The sequence below is a fragment of the Jaculus jaculus genome, chromosome 6 (genome assembly GCF_020740685.1).
Source record: "Jaculus jaculus isolate mJacJac1 chromosome 6, mJacJac1.mat.Y.cur, whole genome shotgun sequence".
NCBI lineage: Eukaryota > Metazoa > Chordata > Mammalia > Rodentia > Dipodidae > Jaculus > Jaculus jaculus.
The window spans coordinates 142,296,877-142,311,883 of record NC_059107.1 but is presented as its reverse complement, the minus strand read 5'-3'; the positions used below and the strand labels follow the sequence as shown (position 1 = coordinate 142,311,883).

The 15,007-nt window shown below is 40.6% G+C and overlaps 1 protein-coding gene across 32 annotated transcripts in view; it reads left to right on the top strand.

Annotated features, from left to right (window-relative positions):
* Anks1b (ankyrin repeat and sterile alpha motif domain containing 1B) overlaps positions 1 to 15,007 on the top strand; it is a 1,062,135-nt gene that overhangs the window by 744,281 nt on the left and 302,847 nt on the right. For all 32 annotated transcript variants that reach the window (XM_045152363.1, XM_045152361.1, XM_045152357.1 and 29 more), the window contains one exon: positions 7,106 to 7,258. In XM_045152363.1, coding sequence (XP_045008298.1) covers positions 7,106 to 7,258 — 153 coding nt within the window. The remainder of the gene's footprint in view (positions 1 to 7,105; positions 7,259 to 15,007) is intronic.

Here is a 15,007-nt window from a genome sequence, read left to right as displayed (position 1 = left end):
TTCAAGGGACATTTAGGCAGAACAAAGCAAGAGGAAGTTTTGTGATAAAACACATTCGCACATCTGAATTTAGTACCATCTCCATTTCTTAGGTTTTCCCCAGACTTTGGAATTCAGCAAGTCAAATTAGACTCCCTTGTTGTGAACCTCTGTTAGGAAGGCCAGATGTCTGCCCAGCACTCTGCTTCTCACATCACAGAGTGCGCCTAACCCCCTTGCCTCTCCTGTAGTACTGCTGGCCTGACAGGCCCTGGAGCTGAGTCTTCCTAACTCCGTCTTGCCAGATGTTCCTGCTAAAAAAGAGCTTAATCATTGCTAATTTGAACAGCAGTTACACGACTACCTGTGGTATTGCCAGAGTCATGAAGGAAATGTAGATGCCATCTGGCCTTGAGTCTGTGTGTTCTCTCTCTCTCTCTCTCTCTCTCTCTCTCTCTCTCTCTCTCTCTCTTTCTCTCTCTCTCTCTCTTTCTCGCTCTCTCTCTCTCTTTTTCTCGGGTGTGTGTGTGTGTGTGTGTGTGTGTGTGTGTGTGTGTGTTTTAAGTTGTGCTATTGGGTTTTTTACTGCATGAAAATTTTAGAATTAGAACATGTAGTAGTTACTGTATATTTCAGGTTATCTGTTGTCCAACATCTTAACTTTGTAGATGGCAACCGGAAGCTTAGAGACAGTGAAGCAGCCTGACTAGGTTACACAGCTACTTGAATCAAGACTAGGGAAATGTGCCCCTTGCATTTCACAGGACAATGTACTACTTGGAAGTGGCTCTTGATACATGGAGGTATCAAGTGTCAACGATATTATTATTTGGCCATAAAATTACCTTAATGTCTTTGAATTTTTTTGTTTATTTTTATTTATTTGAAAGTGATAGAGAGAGAGAGAGAGAGAGAGAGAGAGAGAGAGAGAGACTGGGCGTTCCAGGACCTCCAGCCACTACAAACAAACTCCAGACGCATGTGCCCCCTTGTGCATCTGGCTAACATGGGTCCTGGGAATCGAGCCTTGAACCAGAATCCTTAGGCTTCACAGGCAAGCACTTAACCACTAAGCCATCTCTCCAACCCAAAATTACCCTTAATTTTTATGGCATAGAGTATAAAATAATCCTCCTGAGCCCACAGATGGATACCACTGAACTGAGCTTGTCATTTAATTTCCATGTGTTCATTAATAATAAACATTAGGAAATGCACACTATGTATGAGATGCTCTGGTAAAGTCATTAGAGACTCCAAAAGTGGCTATCACCTTGTTTCTTCATCAAGAACAATCAGTCCAATGGGAAAGACAGATACTCCTTTTGCTAACTAGTATACAAAGAGAAATAAGAAATGATTTTAGAGAATTGGATGCAAATTTCTAAAGGAATCTACCTGAACATATGACTAAGAACAGAGAAACCTCAGGAGAAAAAGTGGAACTGTGCTTCAGGCAGAGAAAACAGCAGAGGCAAAGATAAGGCCGGGTACTAGATGTGCGAGTGGTTATGCTCCAATAGTCAAACTAAGGCAATAGAGGATTTCATAGTTCAGCATGAACTAAGATGGAATGCCTACATGTATCTACATACCAGTAAGGTAATTTATAAAAGAAGAAGAAGGATGTTGGCTTAGCGCAGATTCCAACATCGCTCTCAATTTCATGGTGATAAAATGGATTTATGAATTAATAGGGTCTGAGTTATATTCCATAGATACAGTATATAAACACCAAAGGATTTCAAATAACGAGTCACAGTCTGCAGTGGCCCCCATGTCAAAATTTCAGAAGTTTATGGTAAGTGACAACAAAAAAAATTGTTTATTTTTATTTTTCTCATTCGTGAGCCTGTAGGTCAGCTGTAGTTCAGCTAATACCATGAGCACATTTCTAGACTCCAAATTTAATTCCAAACTTTGGGTTAAATTTAGCTCTGCTCTGTAAGTCTTCATTTTTCTGCTAGGACCAGCAGTTATGCAACTACTTAGCAGATGTTAGTCTTGTAAGAATAAACACGTGTGCGCACGCGCGCACACACACGCGCGCGCACACACACACACACACACACACACACACAAGAACAGCATTAGAAAACACAGAGTTGAGCAGAGCCCAGAGCAGAACAGAGGATGCATCTAGGAACCACCTCACTGGCACATTTACCCATGCACAGAGGCATAATTCTAATACAGAAAGACAGCAAATAGCTAGAAACAACACGAACCAACTCAGAAAAGAGGTAGGAAAACAAGCAGTGAGCTGAAGAGTAGAAAGACAAAGATGTCAGTGGACATAAACCCTTTCTGCAACAAGAAAAAAAAATGGAGTATGAGAAGGAAAAGGGGGTGAGAAAAAAGAGATTCGATTTGAAGTTGAAATATTGAGCAGCCAAGAGCAAAATTTCAAAATGAGCATGAGTCCCATTTAGAGTAGTGGAAGAATTAGTGAACAGCTATTGACACTTACTAATTTAAACCCCCTTACTAGGCAGTTTATGTACCCTGTATCATGTTACTATCCACGACCACTTGGAGCAGATATTATACTGTATTCAAAAAGAGAAATGTAGGCTAGGGAGATCCTTAGCACTTAAGGCACTTGCTGGCAAAGCCAAAGGACCCAGGTTCAATTCCCAAGTACCCACATAAAGCCAGATGCACAAGGTGGTACATGCATCTGGAGTTTGTTTTCAGTGGCTAGGAGGCCCAAGAGTGCCTATTCTTTCTTTCTCTATCTGCTTTTGCCTCTCTCCTCTTTCTCTCTCTCTCTCTCTCTCTCTCTCTCTCTCCAGTAAATAAATAACTAAATAATTTTAAGAAGAAGAACGTAAAGCTCACACAAGTATTCACCAAATAAGGAAGTAGCATGGTGGGGTCACATTCCAAAGTCCACTTTGGAAGAAGAAAACTTCATTGAAAAAAAAAATCTTGGAAGTCAAATTTGTAGGTAGTATTGTCCGCCTGAGCTATGATGCTGAACAGAAAGGAATAAGATGATGCTTCTGAAGTTCTGTTTGGCAGTGGAGTATTGGTTCCTCGTTGGCTGAGGTGAGAAATCCCAGAAGAGCCAGGTTTTGAGCTGAAGGAGATAAATTGATTCCTTATGTTGGCAATACCTATAACACATTGACAAGAGCTGTCGAAAAATTATTACACATTTGTATGTGAGCATTTGTGAAGAGAAGGAAGTCCTTGAAAAAAAATAATAATCCCAGAAATAAGGGCCAGAACATTCATCACAAACAGGGAAAATTACATTAGCAGAGCTACAACACTGCCTTGCACAGCTCGTGTTCTGGGAGCAGCTAGCAGCCAAACAGTTGTTGGGACGTGTACACTTGTTCCGTTGTGTTGTCGTTGTCACACTTGCTAGGACACATATAGGACAGTCAGGAGAAAATAGGTTCACTTCAGTTGGATTTGAACGACAGAATAGGACATACGGCTTTTTCCCAAGAAAGAATCACTACAGGTTTCAGTCCAAGAGTAGACTTAAGAGCTCAGCTTTAGAAAGCTAATGTAATAGTAAGATATAAGCTGAAGCAAAAAGGTTGAAGGCCAGGTGGAAGGTTTTTTCATTAGCTTCTGCAAGTGCTAACAAGAGCCTAAGCAGGGTAGAGGCAGTCGGAACAGAAATAAAAGAAACAGATGGGAGACTTGCCTTGGAAGAAGTTCTGTGCAGCGCAGTGAGCACTCTGCATATCATTAACTGCGTGTCAAGTTAATTTTGTAACTTTCACTTGGCTCTAAAGGTCTCTTCTTCCTTCAGGTATGCAGAGCCTTCATAATTTATTGGTCATCTGTTCACATACTTTTAATTAAGTCCTATAATTTCAAGGGGGAGACCCTGTGACTGATTTATTCCCTACCTCCACAACATTCATCTCAACAGGCATTGATTGACTCTTTACGAAACAAGAAGATGAATGGGCAGATACTTCTCTCCACATATGCCTATTTCCAGGGCACCTTCACAGGGTACCTTGCCTCTGTCTGTCACCCTCCCATGTACTTAGGTTTTGTCTTACCTTATAAGAGGATTACTGAGCAGTCTGTGTTGTGTGAAGACACTGGGTAATTACTATTTTTTTCCAATCAGAACCTCCAACCAAGCTCAATTGACTTTCTCTTTGCTACTTCTTAATGCGATCTCAAACATATTCAATAACTTTCCCATTATGCAAAATATTGAAAATTCAGTTCTAATCCTTATTAGGCATCCAGGTTTATTTTTTTTTTCCTTTCACCACCCTCCATCCCCTCTCAATTTTAGGCTTCTCCTAAGGGAATGTACCCCCTCTTCTGGTTTGTAATTGCTTAGTACCAGGACAAAACAAAAGATAGCAAGGAACAGGCTGCTCTACCCTTAATTAGATTTGCTCTGCAGTTGTCCAGTAGGCAGTTGTCCAGTAGTCAGCCCTGTTCTTGGACTAACACTGACCATCCAACACCAGTTGGACTGATTGCTTTCAGAGGAGTCATGTAAGGATTGGGCCCAAAAGAGGCAATGAAAATACATAACACTGCCTGCCTGCTCCAACAGAACAGAGATTTAGAGTCTGATCCAGTCTCATCTAATCAGCTCACGCAGGCCCTCTCTCTCTCTCCCTCTCCCCGCCCCCCCTCCGCCCACCCACGTGTGCTGACCCCTTCCTGAGCCCAGACCAATCAGCTCTCTTTCAGGCTCACTTGAGCCTCAGGGTAAAGCCCACCCACCACAGTAAGATTATAATCCATACCAGATGGACAGGGCCTCTCTTCAGCTTTTCACCTTTTCTGAACTTCCAGGTCCCTGTTCTGGTAAGCCCTCTTCACCCACCCAGCAGCACTGAGAAGTGGAGGGAGCTACTCCCACATGGGCTTTCTGCCCCCTCCTGACTTCCACATGACAGGAGCTCTCCATACTTTTCTCTCTTTCTTCTCTTAAATCTAATAAAGTCTCTTTAAGACTTACCCTCTGGTCTATGGATTCAATTCTTTAAATTTGTAAAACAGGAATCCCTGGGTTCATTGGCAGTGGCAAGGAACCCCAAAACTCCTATAGCAATGTATGAGTGCTTTGGGGCAAACTGTAGGGACCCCCAGTGCACAGTTCTCTGGAAGGAATGACTGACTCTTCCCCAATCATAATGGTTCCGTAAGCTTGTCCAGAGTAACCACTGCTTGGGAGGGCCAGATCGTGGGTGAACTGACAAGACCTTCCTGGTATGCTGCTAATTTCACATCAGTGTTCTCTCTCTTCCCTCTTTTCCTTTCCCCACTTGCTTCCACAGGGCAATGGGAGTGGTCAGGATATTTTGGGGCATAGCTGACTGTTGAGGTTCATAGAATTAATTCAACAGTTGTTACCAAATCCTGGACAATTCAACTGGTCCCTGGAATCCTGCCATCTTCTACCAAAAGATTAAGATTCTTTTTTATTATTTATGAGAGAGAGAGAGAGGGAGAAAGAATGGGTGTACCAGGGTCTCTAGCCACTGCAAATGAACTCTGGCCCATACACCACCATGTGCATCTGGCTTACATGGGTTCTAGGAAATTGAATCTGGGTCCTTAGGCTTCACAGGCAAATACCTTAACCATTAAGCCATCTCCCCAGCTCAACTGATGAAGAAGATTCTTAACACCTTTGAGCCTCCTCTTTGGGTATTATTCTCCAGTGTTAAATACAACCTCAAACTATTGATACAGGGCACAACACTTCATATTGCAAACTCTGAGTTGTCCTTTATATTTGTAGTGACAGTGTAATAAAGACTAAGTGCCACATGAACAAACAATTGGTGAATAGCTAAATTGGGTCGGTCAGTGTAAAAGTGAAGAACAAAAGTCTCATGCAGCTCAAACACTAGTGCAAATAATATATTACACTATGACTTTAAAACAGAAGACATTTAAACCTTGAAATGGATGCTAGATTGAGCAGTGGAACAGCAGGAAAGAGAAAAGAACAAGTAACTTTAAAATGCAAAGGTGAAGAGAATCTCAAAACGCAGAACTCTGCTTAGTGACAGAAACCTTATCGTGTTTAAGATGAAAATCTGAATCTTGGGTGCTCAAGCTAATCTTTTCTCTGCTCACGAGTCAGAATCATATAGATTTCCATTAATATTTATCTCCTTAAGTTTGAAGGAAAGGGTAAGTCTGCATTGCATTTTGCCCAGTTTAGCTGCCTCCAGCAGGAATTTCACAGTAAGCTGACATCAGGTTAATGAGGGACAGCTCCGCTTAAGACTCCAAGATGAGATTCTTGCAGCAGCATGCAAAGCAACATAAGTTTCAGAAGTGAGTCATGTCAAAAACCAAAACCCACGAATTCTACTCAAATTTCAAATAAAGGCCAAAGGACTAGAAGCATCTATATAAAATTTTCAACCCAGAAGTTCTTCTTGCTTAAATTATTTTTTACATTCCAATTTAAACTCAGAAACATTATGTTGCTGTCACATTTCTTTGTTCCCCTCAAGAATTAAGAAAAAAAAAAAAAGATCTCTATATAGATGACAAAAAAATAGGAGCCTGTCTGCCAGCAAGTTCCCTACTCATGTCTAACGTACTGTAGAGTCGATGCAAAACACATGGTCATAAAACACTGAAAGCCTATTCTCAACTGGCTCACCACCACCCCATTTCTCCCTCTGTCTGCACTACCTACAATACATGTCTTGCATAAGCATGAATTCCTTTTGAATGTTTAAGTCATGCAGTATTTTCACACACTTTGCTGTTGTGCATATGAGAATTGCCATCTATATTTTGAAAATGCAGTTGCTCCTTGCGCCTTCAGCCTCAAATATGTTCAACTGACACCGTTTTAAATTCCATCCAACAGAATGCCAGTACGGTCTCTAACAGAAGTTTGACATATTTCATTCTCTCAAACACAGAGTTAATTTAACAGCTAAATTGGAAATTTATGGGTGTGTTTTTGAAAACTAATTCAGCGTGAAAATTGCTAATGATTTAGAATTGGGCAATAAAGCATTTTCTTTTTCCTTATTTCCTGATCCAGAAGTGTCTGATGCTTCTATCAGATTAATTTGCAAAGGGAAAGATTCATTCTGTGGTTGAAACTCAAGAGAACCAGTTTAAAAAAGTCTTCATGTTATTTTCTTAATTACAGATGAGGCCCATTGGTCATGATGGCTACCATCCCACCTCTGTCGCTGAGTGGCTGGATTCCATTGAGCTGGGTGACTACACCAAAGCCTTTCTAATTAATGGCTACACGTCGATGGACCTGTTGAAAAAGATTTGGGAGGTTGAGCTTATTAATGTAAGTGACTTCTTTCTGACACCTTAGCTATTTAAATTTTTGATAATTAAAATTTTAGTGTGGGTAGGTGATTTGTTTCTTTCTGTATAACTATTTGGTCATCTAATAAGGATTTATAAATATAATATATATATGTATATTTATATCTACACACACACACACACACACACACACACACACACATGTATGTATATATTTCAGAGTCATTGTCTTTTGACATTTGCTATAAGGAATGCAGTCATAAAGAGAAGACTCCTTCCAAAAATTTGGCGGGTTCTATTTTAGGACATCTTGTCAGTTTAGGATATGGATGTGACAGTAAAATAGGTTCCCATTCTGATCTATGCCAATATTCATTGGAAAAAGCATAAATTATCACTGTTTACTTTTCTGTCCCATTCTTTTCAGTTCCCCACCATGTTTCCTTGTCTTCACTTCGGAACTGCTACACAAATTCCATGCTTAGAGGAGCTGTTCCATGCTCATTAATGCTGTCATTATCAGAATTTTGTCTTCTGGGTTTGTGCCCAATCATATGTTATCCCTGTTTTATTCATACCCTCTGCATATATTTCTATAAAAGCTGGGCAACATATGTTACTATATCCCCAAGTCCTAAGAGATCAAGAAAATCTGCCTAAGTAATTTATATACCTTTCTCACTTCTTTTTTTTTCTAACACAAAAAATGAGGAAATGAGATGAAAAATAACTTTAAATGATCATTCAACTGAATGATATTTGGCATTATAAATGTTTATTCTAAAAACAACAGTGACCTTTTTGGTGTGTGTGTATGGGCGTGCATGTGCGTGCATGTGCATGTGTGTGTGTGCATGCATGTGGGTGTGTGTTCATGTGTGTGTGGGTGTGTGTGTGGGCACATGTGGATGTGCATGTGTGGGTGTGTATGCGTGTGTGTGCACACATGCATATGTGCACATGTGTGTGACTGCACGTGTGTGTGCACATGTGTGGGTGGGTGTGCAAGTGTGCACATGTGTAGGTATGCACGTGTGTGTACACATGTATGGGTGTGGGGGGTGTGCATGTGTGGGTGTAGGTGTGTGTGGGTGTGCACGTGTGTGTGCGTGCAGACACACACAGAGGCCATAGGAGGATGGTGGGTGTACTATTGTTCTTGCCCCGCCATTCTCTGAAGCAGAGTCTCCCACAGCTGCCTGTCAGTGCTGGGTCATAGGTGTACGCAGCCATGTGTGGATGCGGGCAACTGAACTCGGTTTTCATGCCTTTTGAACAAGTGCTCTTACCCACTGAACCATCTCCCCAGACCCTCAGGCATCACTTTTCTTAGAGAATTTTTTAACTTCATGCTCCAATGATTCAGGGAAGAAGCATTCACAAAATGAAGGATAAAGTAAATAAATATCTCTGGTCCGAAAAATCTCTGTTGTACTCTGTGCTGCTCTCTCTACATGAGCCTAATGTCAACTCGACACATGCCGTTACTTATCTTTTTTTTTTTAATTTAATTTAATTTATTAGTTTTCTTTTCAGTAAATACAGGCAGTTTGGTACCATTATTTAGGCTCATCTGTGATCTACCCCCTCCCATTAGACCCTCCTTGTTAATGAAAATGGGTCGTGCATTGTGGAGTTAGCCCCCAGTTATTGGTATGATAAATGTCTCTGCAAATCATGACCCAACATGTGACTCTGACATTCTTTCTGCCCCCTCTTCCACAAAATTTCCCTGAGCCATGTTGGGTTAATTTTGGTCTGCTTCAGTGCTGAGGTGTTGGGGGCCTCTGAGGCTCTGGCTCTCTGATTTGGTAGGAGTTGATTTTTCTCTGCGTTGGTCTCCTTCCCCTTTGTGCTGGAATCCGGTTCACAGGAAAACATCACCCTTGCTTATTTCGCCAGTTGTCCTTAGTTTCAGTTGGGCCCCTTTTGAGGTATGTTGGGGCAGCTCTCTTCTTAGGATCTGCATCTATCTGGAAAAGAGAAGCAGATTCTCCAATGGAGAGTAAGTTAGCACCCGGAAAATTGAGATAACACTTACTTTTTTGATAGACAGTATGATAGGTGTAGGCCCTCTTATACCCCGTGATTGATGGTAGCTTGATATTGTAGAGTGGGCTTGTATTTGGGTATGGTTCTGACTTGTTTCCCAGCTCCAGCTATGGGTCTAGTACCACTGAGTGGATCAGTTAGCCAAATCAAGAGCAATTGGTTCCTCACCATGGCTGTGTACCACTATTGCACTTGTGTGGGCATCACATTCGGTTATTTGTTGCTAATTAGGTTAAACAATGTGTTGCTTGGACAGATCTTGATCATTTCCCCCAGTCGCCTATGTAGCACCTTCTGGTACCATAAAATTCTACTTCCTAAGAGACAGACCAAATGGCTGAACCTTCACTAGACCCTTACAGGAAACACCTGAACCACAAGACACTGGAGAGGGTAGGATCAAGACTGACCTAAATCTCCTACATCTTCCCTCCCCCCTTCCCCCTCTCCCCTCTATCTCTCTCCTCTCTAACTCTTGTATATTAGTTATATTTTTCCTCAATTTCTTAGTGGACACTGACCGGTAACCCCCACTTCCAGCTTGGGCCTACCATCCACAATGAGCTTTTGATCAGAGAAACCTACAAGGTTTCCCAAAACAATGACAGACTTCTGTCAGAGTACTTGATGACCCACCAGAGGCCAGTAGTAAGACCCTATTGCTGAAGACTCCATACGCAGCTGACATGTAAAATGGAATGACATGGCTGGAAGCCAGGAGAGAGTCAGTCCCCAGACAGTCAGCGTTAGTTATCTTAAGTGATGATTATTACCATTAGCTAATCTTTGCTTTTTAAAACCTGTCTAAAAAATATATTTTGTAGAGTATCTTTTAGAAATTATTATTGAGTGTAAAACGCATATAAAGTGACAAATCTTTGGGTTTTGTCCTGTTATAAGTAACTTTTAGCTTTTTGTTTCCTATGCCCTCACAAAAGCTATTATAATGGGGGGGGGGCATATTGTCTGACTAAAGCTCTGGCTATCATCTTTCTTAGCCAATGTGGCAGTGGCTAAGACTGCCCTTCTGCTGAGTTATGTGCAGCTAAGACTGCACTGCCACAGCAGAAACTCAGTACTTGTCTCATGTCTACTCATAGGCACTTGTTAGGAGACTTCTTCCATAAATCAATTGAACAAGTTTTCAAGTTGAGATGGTCCTGGTTAATGGTCCTCTGGGTTTACTGTCAGGACTTAGGGACTAATCTCAACTACCTTTCACTTCAGACATGAAAATGGCCTTTTCTATCCACGCCAGTTCTTCACGAGTTTTTCTTCCAGCTACACTTGCTAAAAACACAGTCTCACAAAAGAAAACCAGGGAGAACTTTTGTATCAAAAAGTGGAAGTATAGTCACTGCGTCTTAGACCTTGCAGACAAACTCCTCTAGCTTGAATCAATGCCTACTAGTCTATTTTCCTTAAAAAAAAAAAAAAAACAGAATTTAAACAACTGTGTCATCTATATGAAAGTGTACACTCTTAATAGAAAAGTTTACAAGTCACTCAACTCAGCAAATATATGTATTGTGGTCAAAAACTATCTGAACCTTCAGATTGGCTTAGAAAAAACTAATAATTTATACCCATGAGAGCTGGGTTATATCATTCAATGGGCTCAAGCTTAGTGAGTCTTTCAATGAGAGAAAGGCAACATGTGACTTTTAGTTTGCAAAGCATTTGATTGACCTCACATTCAAGTGCCTGTTATTTTATATGTAATGACATAGGGTGAAGCCAAGACCTGTTTATCTCAATGGTGAAGGAAGGTATGAGGTAGAGCCATATGCAATATGTTGGCCAAATAATCCAATACTAAGTAACTATGATTTGTTGTTTGCTGGCCCATCAAAGGTCATTGTGATTTAGAATGAAGCCTTTTAGGGACATTTCCTCCCTGAGTTACTATAGTGAGTGGTTCATGTAAAGGAGCCAAGATTGCTCAGGTCACTGTTGTTCCCCATCAAGCAAAGAAAGCCTGCTATTTGACGTAGGGGTCAGCTAGGACAGGAAAGAGCCTGGCTGCTGGCATGCTAATACATCACTTTAGCATCATTAGATTGCACTGGTGAAGCACCTAGTGCATGTGGAATTACACGTGCTATTAGATAAATACAAATATGGTCTCATGAGTATAATGAATATATGCTAAGTATTTCAAGGAGGAAATGAAAACTATGCAAACTTGTGACTTGAAAAGTACAAACAGGTAGTTGAAATGGATATACTTAAAAAGATCCCAATGACCTTTTCTTTGTGACATACATTAGTGCTTTCAAAAATGAAGGTTATCTGAATAAACCAAATAGTGGTTTATGGACACAGAGCTACCCAAAATGTTGGGGTGAGAGAGAGAGGAATGAAAATATTATTCTTAGCATTGTCAGCAAAGAGAAATTTATTTAGTTATTTGTTCATTTATTTGAAAGAGAGAGAAAGAAAGTATGGATGCACCGGGTCCTCTTACCACTGCAAATAAACTCCAACTCACTTTGTGCATCTGTCTTTACATGGGTGCTGGGAGAGCAAACCAGGGTCTGCAGGCTTGGCAGGTAATCCACTAAGCCATCTCCCCAGCCCCGGCATAAAGCATCTTTTCAGACAGAAAGCCCTGTCAGCTCTGCAGATCGGCCTGGTTGTGTCTCAAATTGTAAAGCATAGAATATGGCCCCAAATTCTTCTTTTTATTCCTGGATTTGAGCTTCCGACTAGGATGCAGCTGTCTACCGATAGCTGCTCAGTTCGTGCGTCTGCCTCCCTCATTCATCACATCATGCTCATGCTCCTTACTTTTGTGTCGACACTTTAACGTTAAAATACGGACACAACATATTGGGAGAGACTGCCAGGCAAATTGTTCCCTCTACAGACGCTAGTGGGATGAACCTCCACTGTGAATTATCATCCCTCCAAAGGCTTGTTAATGGAAGCAATGACTTCAGTTAACAGCGCAAAGGTACATTAATTATTTGTCTTCAGGGGTTGTTCCAGCCTGGAGTACGGTGTTAGTAAGTTTGCCACTACTGAAAACTTCAGCAGCCCTGCAAGGGAAAAAGTTTAACCAGAAGGTAACATTTCTCCATGAAATTAAATTACTATTTCTCCATGGATTAATTATGAAACTAAAAATAACTAAGGCCTATGCAAATAACCTGTTATAATAGACAAAATAATTGTCAAAAGTATGTAAAACAATATTAATTCCCTTTATTACTACATATCTGCTAAGGGGACTTGGGTAAAACTCAAGAACTTTTAATACTGTCCAATTTAGTAACTTGTGAATATCACTGTAAAGTCTATGTCTAATTTCTCCATATTGGCACTCCCATTATTTGCCAAGGAAGTCATTCTATCCCAGACTTATGGTACGCAACAGTGCTGATGATGGTAAAAGTTCTTATGGGGCTGGAAGATTGGCTTAGCAGTTAAGGTGCTTGCCTGCAAAGCCTAAGAACTCCTGTTCGAACCCTCCAGACCCCAGTAAGCCAGACGCAACAGCGACGCAAGCATGCAATGCCATGCATGCTCACAAGGGGGCACACTGTCTGGAGTTCGTTCACAGAGAGTGAAAGGCCCTGGCAAGTCCATTCTCTCTCTGTCTCTGTCTCTCTTTCTCTTTCTCTCTCTCTCTCTCTCTCTCTCTCTCTCTCTCCCTCTCTCTCTCTTTCTTTTTCTCTCTTTCTCTTTTTCTCCCCCTCTATGTATGTATGTCTCTATCTCAAAAAAGAAAAAAATGTAAAAAGTTCCTATGGAATAGCAAAATTTTCAGGTTTCAGTGCATTCTTAAATCCCTGCTCATAAGAATGGAGAGCTTTCAAGGGTTGCTTGATTTTCTGAATAACTCTGGGTAGAAACTAACAAAGCAGCTAAGGTGGCAATATCCATATGTGTCCTATGAAATCACTTCACATGTCCCATGGAAATAATTTGGAATTGTTTCTACAACAGTAAATTGATTAGAATACCATTTGCTTCTTGCCGAATCACTGCTGAAAGTGCTGAAACTGTGTTCATTTAGGACTGAAGATTGCCTCAATTTTCTTTTCTTTTCTCAATGTTAGTGATTCAATTTCTACCTTCCCAGGGAAATTTCCTGACTTATAGCCTAACTACATAAAGGTGTAGTAAAAAAATTTTCAAAGGAAACTTGTTCATTTCTCATTAATTCGTTGGCAATGTGACTTTATTTGCCTTAAATGTTGTAGCTATATCATTCTCGAGTATAGTAGTTGCTTTAATATTTTTATTTCATAATCAGCATTATAAAGTCACATTCTTACCTGTCTTACATTAGTGCTGTAACTGCAATTAAATAGAAACATCATGTGTGAATGTGTGTGAGAGTTTGTTGTGTGTACACATATGTATGTATTGAATAAAGGCAGATGGTAAATTATGCTCACACTCTGAAAAAATAATCAGCAAACACAAATTGCAAAGGAGGAACAGGAGGGGCAATTGTTCTAATTCCATTTCCAAACCAATTATTTTAAGTAAGAGGTTGTGCCTTCACTACAGGGCATTAATAAATGAAAGAATATTCGTATTTCCACACCAGGCAGGCTTTATCAGTCAACACTTCAAATATTAGCAACTTAAAACAAAGCCAATGGCTTTAAATGAATGACTATCTGTGAGCATTCCAGTATAGAGTAAACTTTATAAACTATGTGTGAAATTAAGCAATTCACTTATACCCACATGCATTACAGTTGCTTCTCACATGCCTCAAGACACCCAGAAAAAATGCTCAACTTTGGACTTCTTCAGGCACAAGTCAGGCAAAGCTCTAAGGACTCTGCCAGTCTCAGCTCCTACATGCAGATTTCAAGTTCTACCATGAGTTCTCCCAGAGCTTCTCACTTGGCCCATGTTGTAGAAGTATTACCCCTTCCTCACATATAATGGACAGCTCGTCTCCCACATAAAGACCCATCTCACGTTCAAGTGACTTTAGCCCTTCATAGATAGTCTAGAGATTAGTACAAGGCTGCCTGGCCTTGTCTTTCCTCTTTCAGTATGTGTTGCCCATATCTACAGCTATAAATGAAAATATATATATATATATATATTAGCCTTGCCTAAACTGAGATGAAATTATACAATATAATTCACTTAACCACTAAAGGCCTCCGTAGAAGTAATGCCCCTTTTCTTTGTACTCAGTGTGAACTTGGACTCTTGCAGTAAGTGCCTTAGGGTGGAATAGCTGTTATAGACTACATGTACATGATGAAAATAAACAAGGCACTGGTCTTGAACACTCAGCAACAAAGAAACTTCATGAGAAACTGAAGCCCTCTGATTAGAGTCACATGTACACCTCTGTGAAAAAAGGACAACCATGTCCTGATTATGCCAAAAATCTCTACCTTAATTTGGTTTTTATTTTAGTGACACCTGTTTGGTTTTTCTCCTGTGAAGATTTCATTCACCCTTCTTTCATGAACACTGAACTTTCCAGACTTTCTTCTTAAGACGCCTCCTCAGCTTCTTCCCCAGTCCATGCCTGAATAGATACCAAAAACTATCCCAGTCTGAGCATTCCAATCTTTCCCCACCCCACCCTCATTGGTTACAGCTTTTCACCAGTTCACGATGAAAATATGGAGCCCCTTGTTTCAAAAGTACGAAAAATTTAAAGAAGCTTACAGCAAAACATAACACCAAGCCCTGGGTGCTTCAGAGAACAGAGGCTTACATCACTGGACTA